Source organism: Rattus norvegicus, chromosome 6, assembly GCF_036323735.1.
Source record: "Rattus norvegicus strain BN/NHsdMcwi chromosome 6, GRCr8, whole genome shotgun sequence".
Taxonomy (NCBI): Eukaryota; Metazoa; Chordata; class Mammalia; order Rodentia; family Muridae; genus Rattus; species Rattus norvegicus.
Window position 1 is genome coordinate 36817120 of NC_086024.1, and position 20827 is coordinate 36837946.

The window sequence follows — 20827 nt, forward strand, 5'->3', positions numbered from 1 at the left end:
GGGTAGCACAGTAATTCTTAAGAGGGGGATTTGTTGCTTAAACTTAATCCAAATAAGTTCTTTGGGATTTGATAACTGGTGAATTATGGGGCAGAGGTGGTGACTCAATCCAGCTGGATTTTGCAACCACTTAACATGTGCACAACAAGAGGAGTGTCACTCAAGCACCAGTTTCTCAGGGACTGTATGAGTGACTGAGAAGGGTTAGGACGGCATGGGCAAAGTCTAAAGGTCTGTGACGTAGCTGAGTGAGGTAGCCAGCCTGCTGAGCACCCCACTAGGGAACTCCCTTTACTCATCGTTTCTTCTGCGTATGCTGCAAAGACAAAAAACCACTGCTGTCATTGAGGTGTGTGAGGTGTTTCATGACAGTGAGAGCTCTACTGGAAAGGTTCAAGGGGCAGAGCGCCCACTGGGAAGCCATGCTTCCTGTGTGCTGAGGAAGTAGAGGAAGCTGTTGGCTGGCGCACCGCAGACAGAAGGAAGCGTGACACATTCCTGGTTCCATGGTCTCTTCCCTTGTGGCACGAAGAGTTTCCGATGTGTTCGTTCCTCTGTAGCCTCAGTCATTTCTGTCAGATTCCTGCGAGGCCTAGGCTTGTTCTGCTCCTTAGTTGGCAGAACTCCATTACCTACATTGTGTAGTTCATCTACATAGACTGTCATGAAAGTTGGGGTACGTGTTTGCAGGAGAAGGCATCTGGAGGTTCGTGGCTCTCCGGGCACGCTATCTTCAGCAGCCTCCTTGTGTTGCCCTGAGTGTTGCTCTCTAAGCGCCATCCATTTGTGGTTGTATAGATCCTTTGTCTTCAGGAAATGGTAGCTAAGAGAATGGGTAAGGAGATCAGAGCTGCCCAGTCCTCTGAGATAGATGTAGTGAAATATAAAGACAGTGGCAAGTGGATCCCAGAACCACAGCAGCTGAGATGGAGAGAACCTTTCTGTGTGCAGAGGTAGACACAAGTGGTGGAGAAAAGGTTGGCATGGTGATGCGTGACTGTGATCCCAGCACTTGGCAGGCTGAGGCAAGAGGATTGCTTTGAGTTTGAGCACAGCCCTTGATTCGAGGTAAGTACCAGGCCAGGATGTGCTAGAGTGTGAGAAACCCTGTCTTGAAGGGGAGAAAGGATAAATACATAGACAAATAGACATTAATGGAAAGACGCTAACATCACTAGGTGTAAAGACTATATAGAGTGTAGGAATTCTGATTCAGTGTTTCATGTTCAGTATGTTTCAAATTGTACCTATTTTACTAAATACACTCGACAGACTGTAAGATCCATTTTTACTCTAAGATGAGTATGTGACTCATTCTGTTTATAAGCATGATAAGTAAAATTAATTTTTAAATGTTAAATGAATCCTGTCATCCTATAATCAACCCTACTTGGTCATAATGTACTTTTTAAAACATCTTAACAGATCTAATTTGCTACCCTTTAGTTCCAAATTTTTCATATGTGTTTATTGGAATACTGACCCATAGTTCTGTTTTTCTAGAAGTCGAATCTGGTTTTGGTATGAAGGTAATATAGACAGACCTCATAGAACAGATTAATAACTATTACTTTCTTGTATGTTATCTTGAAGAATACCTATATACTTGATAGTATTTTTCCCCTTCAAATATTTGACAGCATTAAACAGTGAAGCCATGTAAGCCTGGATTTGTTCATGAGATCTTTAATCCTTAAGCCTGACTTTCTTTAGTTCATAGTGGCACCATCTAGATTATTGAATTCTTCTTGAATAAGCTGTGGTGCTTTGTATCTTTATGGGAAGTTGCCTATCTCATGTATATTCCTAAAATCATATTTTCTAATTATTCTAATATAAAAAATGATTGAAACCTGATCATTCCTTAACTCTGAACTGCCACCTATGTTTCTTAGACTAAAAGGCAAGTTTCTTACTGTGGTCCCCAAGGTACTGACTAGTTTATTCCTCCTCCTCAACCCTGTGGCATCCAGCTTCGGCATCCATCAGCGCCCGTTGATCATGATGATGTCGAATGTAGCAGGAAGAGCTAAGGGTGGGGAACTTGTGCTGCTTTAATCACTAAGCTCTTCATTTCTTCATTGCCCTTGTCTTACCTTCTGGGCCTCAGAAAAGTCACTTCCTCAGACCTTGGGTTTGTTGTTTGTTTTTTAAGTCATACTAATGCCGATCACAGCATCCTGGGGTTTTTTTGTTTGTTTGTTTGTTTGTTTTGTTGTTGTTGTTGTTTGTTTGTTTTTTGTTTTTGTAGTCGTTCTCACACTCATGAATTCTCTCTTACTGTATAAACCCTATGGACTCCTTGAATGCCTGTGTATGGCGCAGTGATTTCCAAGCAGTGAGTTCCCAATGCAAATTGTAATGGTTAAAATAATACACAGTGGGTGCTATACACCTGGAATGGAGAAACTGAGCACAATGCAGTTGGCAGTTTACTTGATGATAATAAAATAGTATATTAAAGTAAGAAGAATTAATTAAGATCCTATAATCAATAAGAGGATGAACTTGAGACAGGCAGGAAAGGCCTTTCTATGGTGTTTCATTATCTTATACTCCAGGAGTGGTTTTTATATAACCTGTCATTGGAACTGTTACGCCTAAATCATGTGGTTAGTAACTTTAGTGTTTGCTTAGCATTGTTTGTAATAATTCTAGCAGCTACTGTTTGCTAATGGTTAGTTTATACTGCTGTGGTAAAACACCATGGCCAAAACAAACTGGGGAGGAAAGGGTTTATTTGATCTTCCATCATTCGGGAAAATTAGGGCAGGGGCCATGAGGAGAGCTGCGTACTGTCTTGCCCCCTTTGCTTGCTCAGCCTGCTTCCTTACAGCACCCAGAATCACCAGCCCAGGGGTGCTACCACCCACAGGGAGCTGGGCTCTCCCACATCAATCATCAATCAAGAAAAAGCAGCACAGGCTTGCCCACAGGCCACTCTGGTGGGAGCATTTTCTCAGTTGAGATTCCCTCTTCTCAGATGACTTGACTTTGTCTCAAAAGTTACACAACCTGTTTGTTCTCACAGCTACATAAGATGAAGACTAAGTGAGAACTTGAAAAGCACTAACTTCAGATATGATCTTACTGTGTTCAAAGGATTAGCAAGTGATAATTCTAACATATGTTGGTTAAGTGGCATAAAAATGTGATCTTGGGCACTTCTGTGAGACTGATGAAAGATTGTCACAAGTGTGGGTTGTTGAGAAGCTTAATGAGAGAGGGAGGGATAATTGGAGCACATTTGAGAAACTTCTGACCTGTATATTAATGGTACTGATATACTTAACACCATGTTCCTCCTTCTGTACAAGCTCATATTACTTTTCTCATTACACACACACACATATGCTCACATACATATACATGCATTCAAAAACAAGAAAAATCTAATTGCCTCATAGAACAGAACAGTGAAATAATATGGTGTGCTTATGAATTGGAATTCTCCATGGTCATTAAAATCATACTGTGAATTAATATTTAATGGTTTGGGGATTGGTTGTCACATTTTAAATGTAAAAATTAAAAGTATGATGTAAAATATGGAAAAAAAATGTGATCTTGGGATAGAACACGCTCCTGGGAGGCTACACTCAGTAAATTCCTTGTAAAGTAATGTGTAAGTGAGGCAGCGGTGGCACACACCTTTAGTCCCAGCACTGGAGAAGCAGAGGCCAACAGATCTCTGAGTTCAAGGTCATCCTGATCTACACAGAGAGTTCCAGGACAGGCAGGACTACATAGAAACCCTGTCTCAAAAAACTAAAAAATAACAACAACAATAATAAAGTAATGTGTAAATTAAATATAATTTCAATCAGGATCTCCAAGAAGATTTTTTTATAAAATGGAACTAAAATTGGAGACCAGCCTAGAAAGTTTTAAATAAAGAGAAAAGATTTGCTCTACCAATTACTAAAATATGAGCATGCACACCTGTACGGTGTGTGTGTGTGTGTGTGTGTGTGTGTGTGTGTGTGTGTGTGTGTGGAGGTGTATAAGATGTAATGTTTTAGCAAAGGACAAAATGACAAAATAAATAAATTGAATAGTTTGATTCCAAAACAAGTTCCTGCAGAAGTTTAGTGTTGGATCAGAAGACGCTTCAGATGAGCGGGGGATGTGTGTTAGAGTTAGTGGCCTTATGCAACTGGCTCTTAGGTGGGGAGATGTTGAGAGCTGTTTTCTACTTATGCTCAGCAGCATCCCCATTCTGAAGGCTTCCATTTATAAAGATGAGGCAGATACTCGCAGACAGCGTGGGTGCCTGCCTTCTGCGAGTCTCCTTTTCCCTCCCCTCCCCTGCAACTGCACAGTGGCCAGCAAGCTGCCCAAAGAGCACATCGCTGACCTGGGGAGAGTTTTCACGTTACTTGGCGCAGTTGCCAGTTAGCACCACTGTAAGGTGCTCAGAACGTAAAGCTTTCATCCAGGATACTACAGGAGCATGATAACAATATGAACAATGAAACATCAGAGTACCATGATAGGTAGACAAGGCCGTGCAAGTGGAACAGTTAACACCTACATAGCTATTACCATGTTTAAAGTAATGTTAAAATATGCCAGACATCCATAAGTTCACTTAGCATTGTGTACATTTGTACATTATACCATTTCATGGATGAGAAGTCAAAACATACAAAGAGTAAATAACTTCCAAAGCTTAAAGTCCATAGGGAAAGCCAGGCTGCAGCCCAGACCGCCTGCATTCTTAAGCACTTCGCTGTGCTGCCTATCTATGCCAATTCAAATACCATTGTCACAGACCTTGTTCAGCCAGAGTAGAGACACATGACAGAGTGAAGAAATAAGGAGACATCTACGGCAAGGAGTATAAACAATAAAGACTGTGGGCAGATGACGAGTACAGGCTAGGTACCCTACTTCATTGTCTTTCACCCCGTGGGTATACCATATTCATTATTCTGTTTCTCTGTCCCTAACCCACATCAAAAATGCATTCCATATACATACAATAAATCACATGTAGTGTATATTTCAGTCAGTGATCCTACACACATACTACAAATACTTGCAGATGACAAGATAACACTGAGTCGACTCCCCTAAGTTTTCTAAGATTGCCACACTGATTTGACTGGCATGAGTTTGTTAGTTTGTTTTGTTGTTGTTTTGTTTTGGGTTTACTCTGGTACAGCTTAATAACTGAGATGATCTTGAAATGCCATAAAGACAGTATTAGTGGTTCGGGGCTTTATCTGGGTAACAGTCGGAAGCCACATAAGGGTGATTTAAATCACATAAGGGTGCTTTGATTTCTGGCTTGAAGATCTTTCTTGTGATACCAGAGTGTAAATGTGAATGTTACTAGATTCGGAGAGAATGGTGTGAGGAAACTCTGAGCCATCTTTTCCGGCCTGTACATCACCTTACATAAGTCTGTTGCTCTTTCAAATCTAGTCTTTCCTTTTCCTAGGTAACCCAGGCCTTTCCCCCTTCTACGTGCCATTTGCAAAGGCCTTGTACTCTTTGGTGAAGGGCCACTTCCCAGTATGGATCATCTCGCATGCTGGGTTTTGCTTGACTCCCAAGGACAAGAAGATTCTCACTGCACCACAGGGTATGTACTTGTTAACACCTTTAAGATTGACAGCCAACAGGTACTGGTGTTTCTAGGAAGCCTGTTGGCATTCTCAGGTCACAAGCAAAAGCCTCTGCTGTGTCTTTAGACCCAGGGCCCACATTTTTATAAGTTGGGGAAGGGAGAGCTGGGCTTCTGTGTGGTGATGTGCTAGATGGTGTGTTAGGGGAAGGATGTTACTGTGGTATTGCAAGCATGTGCATTTGACCCGTAAGAATTCTCAGACATCTACTTTCCTAAAGTGAGAGAATGCATAATTTAAAGTTCCTACAGACGTCAGGCTTATGTCTTCTGCTGTGGGGCTTTTCCCCTTGGTTGTTTGAGGGAGGTAGGGGCTCTAGTGCTTGCTTCACTTCCGGTTCTTGCAAGCCGCTCTTCCTGACTTAAAGATACAGTAACCTTTGTATTCTTTATGATTAAATATTCCTGATTCTTTTAGACAATAGTATACAGATTTCAACACGCAAACCTGTACTTTATGAATGATCTTAGATGACATTCAAGGCTAGTTTTGATTAATTTATTTTTAACTGTACTATGGCCACTCACCATCATATCAGATGTAATTGTTTTCTGTTTTAAGATGATTGTGGTTATGATTATGTGAACTCTTCTGAATACTCTCTGAACATTAGTGTATTCAGGTAGATAAACAATACCAGTTTATCTTGTTCATAACTTTATAGTTTATAGATGATCTTTTGGTTCCAGTGCATGATTTTATTCCTTTTTTAAAATAAGTACTGTATTTTTAAAATTAAAATAATGTGTACCTGTTAAGTAAAATTTAGACAATACAGATGCTAAATAATGTTTAAAATTGCTGCTTTATAATTTAAAATTGGAAAAGAATATTATAAATTATAATATTTATTTAATTATGATCAAAAATTGTTAGCTTCAAAACAAGCAAACATTGGCACATTAGCACGGAGAGAAGAAACTCTCTAGTCCTTTAATGCTGAGTACAGAAGCCCAGGAGTCTTGCACAAATTCAATTATGCCTGTGAGAACTGTCCCGTGGTGGACTTATCTTCTGTGGGGGTTTGGTTTGGTTTGGTTTGGTTTGGTTTGCCCTTTGTAAAATGTTCTGGTGAAATGTATATCTTAGACCTGAACTAAATAATGTACTTACTATTTTCATGAAGGTACTGATGAACATTTATTTACTGCTGGTTACTGTTAGTTGGCAAACATTATGCACAAGGAAAGGGTCTAATGCAAAATTCTTCCAAAATAAGTAATATTCATCTCTGACCTGTAGGGCTTAGAATCTACCACACCTGCCCTCACAACCAGATGTCAGGCACTCAAGAAAGCAGGGCCAGGGCATATACAACCTGGACCAGTGGCACCACTGTGAAAAAACAGCTCACTTAGAAGAACTTAGGCAAGCCTTAGCCAGTAGAACACACAGAGTGCAATGCAGACAGTTTGAGAGCGAAGTGGAAATTCTCAGGGGCTTCCCAGTCTCCCAAGAGTATTCCCTCTAGGAACTCCCACATCAGCTCTTTGGCAGTCTTAGGACTTTGGTTTTAGTTTTGTTGCTTGTAAGATTTATTTTATTATTTTATGTGTGAGGTGTTTTGCCTCCATGTGTGTATGTACACCATGAATATGCTCGGTGCCTAAGTAGGTCAGGTAGGAGATACAGATTGGTTTTGACCCACTTTGTGGGTACTGGAAATTGAACCCAGGTCCTCTGCAAGAACAGTAAGTGCTCCTAACTTCTGAGCCATCTCTCCAGCTTTGCTTGTTTATATTTTAAGACAGGACCTCACTAAATAGCTCAAGATGTCTTTAAACTGACAATCCTTCTGCCTCTCCCTCTCTCATGATAGGATTGTAGGAATAAGACAATGCCCTATGATAGTTTAAATTTTAAATGTCCCTAAAATGTTCAACTGAGGGAGTGGTCTCCAGTGCATAGTTTTCAAACATATATTAGGAACTTTGATAGGTGTATGTCAGGAGGCCTTTGACCTCATGAACGAAATACTCCATTTGGGGATCCGTAATGTAATGGAATCTTGAGAGGTAGTAAACCTTTTGTGGAGTAAGAAGTTTAGTTCACTGGGGTCGTGACCTTGGAGGATAGGACTTCCTTGTCCTCTTCCTTTCTCATTTTCCTTCCTAGTCCCCAGAAAACCAGCAGCTTTGTGGTACCACTTGTTGACTAAATGGTCTGTTTCCCAGTACCCAAAACAACAGGGCCAGACAACTGCAGATTGAGACCTCTAAAACCATGAGCCAATCTCTATGAGTACTTTGCCATGGCAGTAAAGGCGACACGGTGATTATCTGAGAATATCTTTCAGGGTCTTCTTAGGGTAGGAATGGAAGGGGAATCATTTTGCATCATTCCCAAAGGATTCTCAGTAGCAAAAGCCTACTCTCCAAAGGACGAGACCCTGTGTGACCTTGTCTAACCGGAGGGAAGAACCTCTTGGCCTTCTTGCCTCACATAGAGAGGGAAAATGATCTGAAAAACATTTGTTATGATCACAGACAGAATCTCAGGCCCTCTGAGACTATATTAACTACGCAATTGAGGAATGCTTCCTCCCCTACCCCCATAGTTTACACCATGTTCATAGGCTTTGGATATAACAGGGGTGTGTGTGCTGCAAGTTACAGGATCTGTTAAGGAGGTCTTTGGGGAACCAGCAGGGAAGGGTGAAAAGACAATAGCATGGATGAAATCAAAGGCTCTAATAAATATTAAATGTAGCTCAGCTCCTGGCCACCTTAATATAAAGCCGCATGCCAAGAATCTATTTATTCACTTCAGTTCCTAGTACTGGTACATCATGTCCAACTTTAGTCAGAAAAGTTACAAGGCTTTGTAAAAGGCAAGAGAAAAACAGTAAGACTGAACAACAAGTTGTGAACCATAACCAAATTCAGATGTGCCTGTTGCCAACGTTAAGTTTATCAGATAGGGCATTTAAAATAACTATGACAATTAATATGTTGAGACTCTAATGAAAACTGTAACATGCCACAAAAGAATAGTAATGCAAATTGATAGTTGGATACTTTTAAAGAAAGACTAAAAAGAAAATACTAGAAAATACTGCAACAAATGGCTTTCATGGGCTTGCCACTAGGCCCAGTGCAGCTAAGGAAAGGATCTGTGAAATTGGAAATAGATCAGTAAAAACTTCCCTAACAGAAATGCAAATAGAAAAAAATAGTGTTCTTAAAGAACAGGATATCCAAGAGCTATGGACAATTTCAAAGGTGAGACAGCTACATAATTAGAATACAGAAGAGGGTTGAAGGGAGAGGAGAGGAGAGAATGGAGGGAGAGGATAGAGGGAGAGGAGAGGAGAGGACGGAGGGAGAGGAGCGGAGGGAGAAGAGAGAAGAGAAGAGGATAGAGGGAGAGGAGAGGAGGGAGAGAATAGAGGGAGAGGAGAGGATGGAGGAAGAGGGTGGAGAGGGTGGAGGGAGTGGAGAGGACGGAGGGAGAGGAGAGGAGAGGATGGAGGGAGAGGGTGGAGAGGGTGGAGGGAGTGGAGCCAAAGTAAGGGAAGCACTTAACTCACATAATGAAACTCAGATGCCTGGCGAACAGTGAGCAGGATAACTACTCAAACTCTTTGCCTGTGTGTCACATATTGAAATTACAGGAAATCAATAGAACCCTTGAAGGACAACAATAAAATTTCCAAGAACCCTTTGTCACATGCAAAGAGAATAAAGTAAAATACTTAGTTTTGAAAGAAAAATATCATCAACCTATAATTTTGTGTTTAATAAACATATCCTTGGAAAGTAAACGAAAGAAAGTAATGAGTTTCTAGACAAAAGCAGAGGAGACTGTTTGCTTTAGTTTTACCTTACAAGAAAAGCTAAGTGGAGCTAGAAACTCAAACCTGTAACAAGAAGAGAAAGGCATAGGTTTGAGAGATGGCTGATTGGTTAAGACCTCCTGCTCTATAGAGACCGAGCTCACTTCCTAGTACCCACAGCCACTGGGTCATAACCACCTGGGTCTCTGCTTCCAGAGGATCCAACACCTTCTCTGACCTCTGTGGGCATGCACACGTGCTCATGTGCACACACACTAATAAAAATATAAAAAAAAGAGAAGCAAGGAAGAAATTTTTAAGTTTTTAAATTTTTAAAGTTCCTTATTCTAAATAAGTGCTCAATTGGTAAGTGGTGATAATGTATGGGTGAGTGGGATGAGTGTTGGCACGGGCATAAAGGATGAAGGAGAGCAATTAAGATCATTGTTATGTAACAAAACTAAAGGTAAAGTGATAAGTCATTACTTACATCAGCTTACATTAAATACTGCAAATTCTAGGGCAACCATTAAAAATGATGAGGAGGATAAATTTTTAAAATTAAAGAAATATAATGACCATGACATGACCAAAAGAGAGAAAATGGGATGATTAAATATACTCAATTAAGACCAAAAAAAGTAGAAGAGAAAAAGGCAAAAAACAAACAAGGCATCAAAGCAGAGCACACTTAGTGGAGAGGAAAGGGAGGCTCAGCAGTTAGGAGGACTTTTCTTGCAGAGGACCCAAGTTGGGCAGCTCACAATCACCTTTAACTCCTGCCCCAGGGAATCCAGGACAGCTTTCTGGTCTCCCCAGGCACCTGTCCTCATATGCACATAGCTATACATAGACATTCATATATACACATAATTAAAATTAAATTTAAAACTTTAAATTGTATATGATCATTTATCTAAATGTATTAGTAATCGGTTTGAATATGAATACTTTAAAGGATAGTCGCTCAAAGTAGATAAAAATAAGATCCAACTATCTGCTGTCTACAAGAAACTCTTTAAATATAAGAGACTGGTAGCTCCTTATTGAAAACTAATTATTATCTATTCCCTTTGCTCAAAGTTCTGAGTCATGAGCAGCCATCATGTCTTATTCCTACATCCCTACCATGGAGAAAAAGACACACACACACAGACACACACACACACACACACACACACACACACACACACACACACACATAGTATAGTATAGAGAGAATTCTTAGTTACGGCAACAACAGCAGTCACAGTAACATTCCAAAGCTGTACTAAAATCAGAAGCAAATAAACACAATCTGAGTAGCAACTTTGAAACTGAAAACAGATGGAAAGGATCAGCCAGGATAAGGGCTCTCAAACTCTGACGTGCACCAAGGTTGTTTATTAACATAATGGCCAGCCCTTGAGTCACTGATTCAGTAGATGTGGGACACCATCTGAGATTCTGTATTTCTAACAACTTCCCAGAAGCCTTCATGCTGCTGGTCCTAGGACCACATCTTCAATACCTTGGCTGTGGATTTTCCTCTACCAAGTAAGCACTGCTGTACAAAACCAGTGAGAAGTGAGTCCGAATTTCTAGGAAATGTATTTAATTTGTGTTTTAAATTGATGCTTGCTTATGTATAACTTTACTTGGGTGCTTATTGCTTGGACTCTGTACTTGGCTTCTGTACTTACTAATGAGTTAATAATGACTTAGCAGTTACACTGGGCCCTTTGCTACCTAATGAGAACAGTGCCATCTAGAGGCATTAGCCCAGAGGGCCAGCAGATACTAAGTAGCCAGGTAAAAGGGCAGGCTGTTTATCACCACTGAGGACTAACTTACTGATCCCTGACTAGGTGATGGTGTGTGCTGCTGCAGGAGAATTAAATGGAACTAGAGATGTCCATCTCTGTCTTTTGAGATGACTATTTCCATTTATAGCCTGAGTATCCCAAAAGTTCTATGAGGCCAAGTGTAGCCCTGGCCTTACCAACCTACATGACCTAGTAGAGGTGACGTAGAGGTCACACTTACGAGTGTCATAGCAGGTGGGTTAGCGCAGCAGGACAGTTGCATCATTTCCCATCTGAGATTATGATCCTAAGTACAGGTGGCCCGACATGCAAGGTATAGTCTGAAAACTACGTAATGACTGAAAGCAAGCTATGGCAGCACATCAAAGGTTGGCAGACGTTTCGCTTCATATTAGCATGTGTTAAGATTATGAACAGTTGGAAATAATATTCTGGTTGCAGCATATTGACAGAACCATAAAGTGGATATAACAACAGAGCAGATGTTCTCTGATACCACAAAGGGATGATTCAAGAAAAGCTGAGACGAAATGTTAACAAATTGGGAGTTTAAAATGTTTTTTGGCTTTGACTTACTAAAACAGCTTACTCGGTGGCAAATTTATTATCAACTACTTCAAGTCTTTTGTTCAAAACATATAAAACACAAGTCCAGGATTCCACTGGTTCAGCTTTAGCAGATGAGAACATCACCTTAAATTTGTATATAGCCTTTCATAAATGATGAATCTGGCTCATGCAATTGTAAAGAAACAAAACCACACCCAATAGTCAGAGAGAGAGAGAGAGAGAGAGAGAGAGAGAGAGAGAGAGAGAGAGAGAGAGAGAATATGTTCTGTAAACTTCTCTTCTCCCAGGAAAGGGCATAGCAGAAGAACTTTGAGGAAAGATGCTCCCAACGGTGGGGACAGTCAGGCCAGTACCCATGGCCACTAGAAATTCAAGCAAGTTTCCAAGTTAAAGTGCAGAGCTGGAGAAGAACCTAGAAATCAAACACATTGTTGCAGTCCTGAGGCTGGTAAGAGGACTAAGGAGCTTCATTCAGATTGCAGATTTTTGCCTGAGAGATGCACAGCAAGTACATTCAATGGAAATATCCTCAAATCATAGACAGACAGAGACTTGAAATCCAGACAGTTCTGGTGACAAGCATTTCCAGTAAGAGGTGCTCAGAATGACCTACATGCTCATCAGTATCTGGATATTGTGTCTGAAAACCCCAACCTCTTTCTAAGTGCATTTAGGAGTCTCTGATGCATTGGGGGCTGTTGGCATGGTAGCACCCATCCTGGACCCCACAAGCCAAGCATGCTGCTCCTTTCTGTGTAGTCTACATACATGCCCTCGTGTAACATCCCATGTCCTGCTCAATTTGTGACAACTTTCTTTTCTAACGACTTTGTTCCATTTCTCCCTCAAACTCCTCACCATTTCCAAATATCACTCTTTGTGCCTCTTGCCTTTTTTTACTGTTTGTAGCATTTTGTTCTTCCTGCATTTCCCACCTGATCCCTCTATTTGTGCTGTTGAAACCCTTAGTGGATCATTCATGCCCATCAAGTGGAAAGCATAACTTGTTTGGTTGTTGAGAATAATAATTAAAATTAATTTCAAGACATTCTTGAAGTTCATAGGTTTTGTATTTGTCTTTAAGTTAGGTAGCATTTGTAAATAAGTGTAAATGCCCATCTCTCATCCCTTCAGTGTGTTCGTCACTTTGAGAGCTGGCAAAGTCACCACAATTGCATCCAAGGGGCTTGCAGAACACTGAGAGAGCGGGAACAAAGTGTGCTCCCAATTGTGAGCGTGTCTTTTCATCTTAGCAAACCTAGAGGTAATAGGGAAAGGAAAGTCATTTGGACCCCTGAATGAAGGAAGCATAAAGACTTGAGGGCCACAGTTCTCACCCAGCTGCTTCTCTGATCTTTAGCATGAACCCACAAAGTCCTTTGGGCTTTCTATGTCCCATTTGAGTAACAATGAAGTGACTTTTTTTCTGTAAAATAGAAGCAAGATACCTGGGGACCACATGTCAAAAGTTCTCCTTTTTCCCAAACATTAAGTTCAATATTTACACTTATTTAACAGTTCAAGTTCTATTATTAAATGACAGCTAGCACTGCTAGACTCTTTTTAATATTACAAATAAAATAATACATAAAAAGATTTTTCACATTCAACCTCTGGTTCTACTTTCAAGAATTTAGAGTGAATTTTTCATGACTTTTTAGATTTTTTTATTATAATATACGTGTATGGTAAACATTGTTTTTAAAGGTCCATCTAAGGAATAAATGATACACCCATCTTGATCAAAGAATTTCAAATATGAAGTTCTGATTTCAGCCTTTTATTTCTTCTTGTAAGCTATTAGGTTAAAATTATTATTAGGATATCTTTATTGAGTAAGGGGCAAGATGGAAAAGTCACATTCACAAGTGAAAATGACTGTGTGAAAGGTAAAGGGCTACGATGTGCACACCCAGTGCCACAGCACTAAATTCTAGTCTTATGGTCATCAAAGACTTATAAATAGTGTTTGTGTGAAAATGCATAGTTAAACTTACACGCTTAATGTTTTAATCTGTAGCTAACTATACATATAGAGGAAGGTATATATAGACTTATGCCCAATTTCAAATATGTAACTAAATGTTTACATCTGTGGTGTGGTGGTCTTGTAGTATTTCTCGAGAATCAATTGGAAAGAGCTATAATAACACCTCTCTTAAGTACAGATGACCACTGCCTTTCTGAGATACTTAAGGGCTTCACAATTATACCCATGCACACGTTAACATGCACACCCACATACACATGAACATAGGCAAAATAAATAAAATCTATTTATCCTCTTTCTGAGCTATAATCTTCTTGAAGGCAAGTGTAGTTTTGTTGTTTGTTTTTTAATTCTTTGATACAACCATCCCTACTGCAACTTCTCTTCCTTTCACTCTTCTCTGCCCTCCGCTATTCCCCCTCTACCCCAGGTTCACTCCCCTATTGCATCTCTCCCACAAAAGAGTAGGTCTCTCAGGGTCATCAGCTGAACACATAAGATACTACATAAGACTAGGCACAAAGCCTCTAACATCAAGGCTAGACAGGCAAACCAGTAGGAGGAAAGGGTCCTAAGAGCAGGCCAACGAGTCAGAGACACTCCCAGTTCCACTGTCAGGAGTTCCCCTTAAAACCCAAGCCAACGACCATAACATATATTGCAAAGGATCTAACTCAGACCCACGTAGGCTCCATGACTGCCACTTAAGTTACTGTGAGCCCCCTTGAGCCCCCTTAGTTGATTCTGCCTGCCATGCTCTCTCCATGTCTTCCACTACTCTGGCTCCCACAATTCCTCCTCTCCTTTTCCTCAGGGGTTCCCTGAGCTTTGAGGGGACTGACCAGATGAGACCTCCAACCTGGGCTCTCCCTTCACCTAATCTTCACTGTGGATCTCAGCACTGGCTCCCAACAGCTGCCAGAGGTGCTCTTTCTTATGATGACTGGACTAGACACTGATCTATGAATATATCAGAACATACTTTTTTCTTTCTTTTCTCTTTTTTTTTCTTCCTTCCTTTCTTTTCCTCCAGTTGGGTTTGGTTCTACCCTAGGTCCCTGTCATCCAGGTAGTGTCAGGCATGGGTTCCTCCTGGTGGCATGGGCCTCAAATTAGACCAGCCATTGATTGGCCACAAGTTCTCTGTCACCCTCATCCCAGCACGTCTGCATACAGGACAGATTGTAGGTGGAAGGTGGCTGGGTTGTTGATCCATTCACACCACTGGAAGCCTTGCCAGGTTGCAGAAGATGGACCGTTCAGGTTCTGTATCCTCATCACTAGGAGTCCTTACTAGGGGCACTCTTATAGATGCAGGAGTTTCCACTGCACCAAGTGGAAACATCACCCACCAATGCCCTCCCCTTCCAGTCATCTCTCCCCGTCTTTTCACTCCACCCTTCCCATGCCATTTGATCCCTCTTGTTCCCATCCCCACTTACCCCGAGTCCACCTGCAGAATCTATTCTATTTCCCCTTCCCAGAGAGACTCGTGTGTCCCCACTAGAACTCCCCTGTGGGCTGTAACATGTTTATTGTTTACTTAACGGCTAATATCTGCTTGTAAGTAGCTACATGCCATATTTATCTTTCTGGGTCAGTGGGGTTAAGCAAGTGTAGTTTTTAATTAGGTCTTGAAAACTCTAGAAAAAGAGAACAGAAAAGAAAGGCTATTTCAAGTCATGACTGTATGAGTTAACATTTAGATTTCTATTTAAGTCTAAGTTTTTGTAAATATAAACAGATTGTTAACGCAGGCAGTATCATGTGTTTCTTAGTTCACTGAATATAAGCTTAACCAAGTGGTCCCCAGGGTGTAGTCTGAGAATCAGCATGTGTGTATCTCCTAGAAACTTAGGAAATTCTTGGACCTCTACCCAGACCTACTATGTCAGAGACTCTGGTGTCAGGGCCCAGCTATCTATTCCAACAGACTGTCCCGAGTATTCTGTTACATGATCGTTCAGAGAACTCCTGGCCTAAACTAACAGTAGTCCATGGACTAGTTGAAAATCCATGGGCTTTGAGAACAGACCTTCATTTGAGCCCCACCTCCTCTATTTCACAGGTCTGTAGCTGTCAGTCTCAAACATACTGTCTGTGAGTTGAGATGTCTCAGATAATCCTTCTTTTCCAGCTCTGTGGTAAGGGTGGATGACTGTAACGTAAGTGCCTGGTACTGTAGCTAGCGTACTCTAGGCTTGTGACAAAGGGTGAGTACCTCACCCTGCATTGCTGCTTTAAGTTCAGTATTTTTTGTAGGTACTTTATCTACTTTAATAAGCTTGCTTACTTATTAAAGTGTGTTCATACTTTTGCTTCTAGAACCAAATGCTCAAGAAATTGAGGACATCTATGGTCTGAATGGTCAAATAGAGCACAAAATAGCTTTTCTGAGAGCTCACGTACCGAAGGATGTGAAGCTTATATTCATTGGCCATTCCGTAGGCAGCTATATTGCTCTTCACGTGATGAACCGTGCCCCGGAGCTGCCGGTACGTATACCTTAGAAGGTGACTGTGGGTGCCTGATTGTGTATTAGGTTTTTTGGAAAGCACAGGAAAGGGTACGTGGATCTATCTTTATCCTTATCTCTTTAGTACCAAAGATGTGTTTAAGAAATTCCCATGATGTTCCAGTGAATAATGGTGGGAAAGAGGTTTGCTAAATGAATGTCTTGGAGTTCTGAGGTCATGTTTAACCAACTGTCTTTTGTGAAGCAGTGTTTAAGAACAGTTACTGAGAGTGGCATGGGAAGCCTCTGTCATTATGGGAAGACTGTTCTGAAAAGATTCATAGGCTAGGGAGGTGGCTCGTTGGCTCAGAGCACCAACTGCTCGTCTGGAGGATCCAACAAGTCTGATTCCGAGGAGGTGGTTCTCAACAGTCTATAACCACAGTTCAGGATTCTGGGTCCTCTCTGGCCTCCACAGGGACTGCATGCAGAAGGCACACAGCTATATGTGCAGACAAATCACCCATACTATAAAACAAAGACAGTAACTCTCCAAAAACTTAAGTAAGAAAATATTCCTGTCTTTTTTTAAGAAGCAAAATGGTGTACCCTCATCATTTGGAGTTTAGATTCTTTTCTGTTTTGTAGTGTGCAGATACGTATATATCCTTTCATTCACAGATGCTTGCTGTCTTTGTCTTTTTGTTCGTTGTGATCCTGGGGATAAAACTAGGGCCTAAAGCAAGCACTCTATCAGTGGGCTAACTGGTTCCTAAGTGCAGCCCTGTACTGTAGATTGAGGCACCAAAGTCACAGATTCCAACTTAAAGAGTGGACTGTGTGAGAGCCTTTACATAAAGGTGCGCTTTAGCTCACATGTTTCATGAACAGACCCGGTGAGTGGCTACAGTTTGCAAGTTATTTCTTCATTTGTCATGTGTGCGTATAAAACCGCTGTTGGGTTATCTTGAGGAACCCCCTGAGGATACAGGATGTTTTTTAGCAGAGGGCCTGGAGTCTCGTGGATGAGACAACTAAGCAAGAGGACGGGATCCCTTCGCAGCATCCCTGTCCATGAATATTTCCAGTCCGTGTGATAAAATATCTCCAGCGGGGTCTTGGATCCCACTAGGAATTTGCCTCCTTTCTTGCCAGCTTGCTTCATTCGGTGCTTAAACCAGCACTTGGAGAGAGTAGAACTATAGACTCCCTGACTGTTTTTAATACCAAATGGGTTTTAATTTTCTCCTTTTGGATATAAGAAAATATATTTTTATGTCTAAGTGTGAATTCAATAAATTGAAGATTATACTTGCACTCAGTTGTATCCTGCCCTAGATAGGGCCTTTTATTCAGGAAGCAGCTTTGCTTTTGATGTTAGCCTTGGCGTCACTTACAATCTTGTTTCTGTCCTTGAAATTCCTCTCACACTATATGTGGCTGTCATTTCCCAGCCCCCAGCCTGTGTGTGAGCACCTCTCTTCACACAGTAACTGTGAGCTCTGTCTCTAGTACTCACTTAGGCTCAAATCATTTTTTGACATTTCCATTAGTGTAAACTTGGACAAGTCATTGAGTCTCGATCTCACTGTTTCCATCAGCAAATTGGAAATAATTCATGTGTTCTTCAAGGATTTTGTGAGGACCTATGTAAAATATTAAGAGTGTAGCCTGGGATTTTAAAGTTCTAAGCAAGTATCTACTATTGTTGTCATTTCAGTCATTAGGTTAACTGCTGTATTGGTTACTTACTGCCCCAGACCAATATTGTTAAACTGCCCCAGACCAGTATTGTTAAACTGTCCCAGACCAGTATTGTTAAACTGTTTGTATTTACTACCAATTTCTGGTTAGAAATCTGATCACAGCTTAACCAGGTCCCAGACTGCAGAGTCTTTGACAGAATCATAACCGTGCGTTTTCCCAGGGTTGTAGTCTCCTGTGAACACTTGGATAGAGATTGGAAAGGATGGAAAGAGGGAAGAAAAGGAAAAAGGGGAGGGGAAAGGGAGGAACAAGCTTAGCACAGTCCGTTTGTGAAGACATACTATGATTCAGAGTTTCAGAGAGCTGTGAAACCGTATTTCCTCTTCTTTAATGGTGCTGGAGAGATGGCTCTGCATGATGTGTCACAGCCATGAGGACACGAGTGTGGATCTCCAGCACCTATGTAAAGGCCAGGTATAAACCCAGTTCTGAGGGAGCAGAGAGGGTAGATCCCTGGAGTGTGCGAGCCTGCCATCCTCAGGAACTCTTGAGCTCCAGACTCCCTGAGAGTGTCTCAAAAACTAGGAGCACACTTGAGAGAGGCACCCAGCATCAACCTTTGCCTTCACATGTACATGCACATGCATGTGTACACACATTTACATGACCTTATACACACATGCATATATCACATACAGAGAGAAGACACACAGACACAAGTGGAATACTAAAAACTAATGTGTGTGATTGTACATGAAGGGCACCTTTAGGGAGAGAGGTAAAGGTGCTGTCTGTACAATTTTGTGTTTTCATTTCTCAAAGGTTTTCTGTGGGGCTGGAGATGGTTTCACAGTTAGCAATAATTGTACTCTTACAGAGGACCTGGGTTCAATTCCCAGAACCTGCATAGTAGCTCCCAGCCATTTGTAACTCTAGTTCCAGGGAATCTGACACCTTCTTCTGACGTTTTCAGGCACCAGGCATGTGCATGGTGTACGTACATACATACATACATACATACATACATACATACATACATACATACATACATACAGGCATGCAGGCATACATAACACTCATACAAATAAATCTTTTTTTAAAAAATAAGCTGTATCTGGTTTCAATTATCTACATTGTTGAAATTCTCCACCACAACATCCTGCCTGCCTCTCGACCATTAAACACCTGGGCCAGTTAATAACTGCTGGTGCGATCCATGCTGTGGCGTTGAAATCTCAGTGTCTCTAAGACAGCACACGGCCTGCTTGCCTGAAGTTAACATGAAACGCTCCATTTAAGATGCATTTGACAATCAACTAAGTTGTGGAAGCCAGAGTGTTGCAATCCCTAATCATTTTGCCAAAAATAAGTTAGCTGTTATGTTTTATAACATATGAAGTGTGATAATAAGAAACTTGTGTTCCCATCTCTTCTGTTATTTTTACTGGAACTTTTGACTCCCCTAAGACTTTGAGGGCATATTTGCAGTTTGGTAGCCGGTTTGTTTGGTTTTCGTTTGGTTCAGCACTTTGCAATATTTTTGTATAATTTTTGACAACTTTGTTCTTACATCATTTAAGAGACTTATTGTATAATGCAAGATATATTGTCTGACCTATAGCTCAATACAGTGCAAAATAATTGCCTCTTTTAAAATGTAAAATTAATTTTTTTTGTTTCTCTCTTTAGTCTAGGTTGATGTATAAAAATATAGAAATAGAAGCTTGTCAGATACTTTGAAAGTGGTGTCCAGAATAAGGATTTTTTTTTTCCTTTAGAAAAGCTAATTCGAAAACTGAGAAGTAGTAGCCGCCCTGACTTGCAATTGTCTTTAGAGCCATAGGATCACCATTCCTTTTATATATAAGGATTAAGAGAAAGGGACCCTGTCAGGGACCTCATCCAGGGCTGAATCTTAAAGTGGAATGCACTTCTGTTAGCCGTGTTTATAAAGAGGCTCTAAGAATGCCCTTCAGCCTTTGGGTGATAGAGTATGGTGTGTGCCGACAGTGTGCGTGTCTGCATTTATGTGCAGCTAAAGGGGTTGGAGACTTTGCAGATGACTCTTAACCTTCCGAATGCTGGACCCTTTAATACAGCTCCTTGTGTTATGGTGACACCAACCACAAAACTGTTTTCACTGCTACTTCATTGACTGTAATTTTGCTGCTGTTATGAGTCATAATGTAAATACCTGTTTTCTGATGGTCTTAGGCAACCCCTGTGAAAGGTCCTTTAATCCCTAATGGAGTTGCAACCCACAGTTTGAGAACCACTGCTGTAGCAATTAAGAGTAAGATGCATTGGTTGGCATGTAAACAGAAAGGTGGCAGCCTTCCCCTCTTATGCAGAACCTGCTTTCTCGGCATCCGCCCTCTACGCAGTAAGAAGGTGCCGTCTGATGAAGTCCTTCTCCATAGCCAAGGTTAGAACTTACCTGGGCTGTGGACTGAATCATGTGGCAATTTCAAGTAATTTTACTTTTTATTTTCCTTTAGGTATTAAGTTGGAGCTTGGGAATGTTCTTAGAGATAGCAGATCCTAAATTTGTGTTATTTGGTGTTCCTTAGGGAACGTGCACAGTACCAGAGAGCTGTCTCAGACAACAGAAGTGTCCTCCTTTCCTGAGGCTTCCCGATAGCTTAGACTCCATGTGAGCAGCCTGCTTGTCCAGTGCTGCGAAGCCTTGCCCCAGACCTGTTGTCTACTTAGCTTTCTTCAGCAAGGTCTGTGGGCCAGAGGGGACTTCTATACTTTCAGGGCAGTGATGGCAACTGTTCTCCTGGCGGTGCTGTGTTGGGATGAAATGTGGCCAAGACATTTGCCTGTATTCTGAAAATTCTTAAGGAACCAAGCCATTTTCATTGTTTTTAAGAATGTGTTCTGTCTGTC

At 41.1% G+C, this 20827-nt stretch overlaps 1 protein-coding gene across 7 annotated transcripts in view; it reads left to right on the forward strand.

The window, feature by feature from the left end:
- The window catches only part of Ldah (lipid droplet associated hydrolase), an 84571-nt gene that overhangs the window by 15761 nt on the left and 47983 nt on the right, over positions 1 to 20827 (forward strand). For all 7 annotated transcript variants that reach the window (XR_010052083.1, XR_010052084.1, NM_001394269.1 and 4 more), the window contains 2 exons: positions 5447 to 5590; positions 16099 to 16268. Coding sequence is in view for 5 of the 7 variants with exons in the window: in NM_001394269.1 (NP_001381198.1) it covers positions 5447 to 5590; positions 16099 to 16268 (314 nt within the window). In the remaining 2 variants the exon portion in view is untranslated. The remainder of the gene's footprint in view (positions 1 to 5446; positions 5591 to 16098; positions 16269 to 20827) is intronic.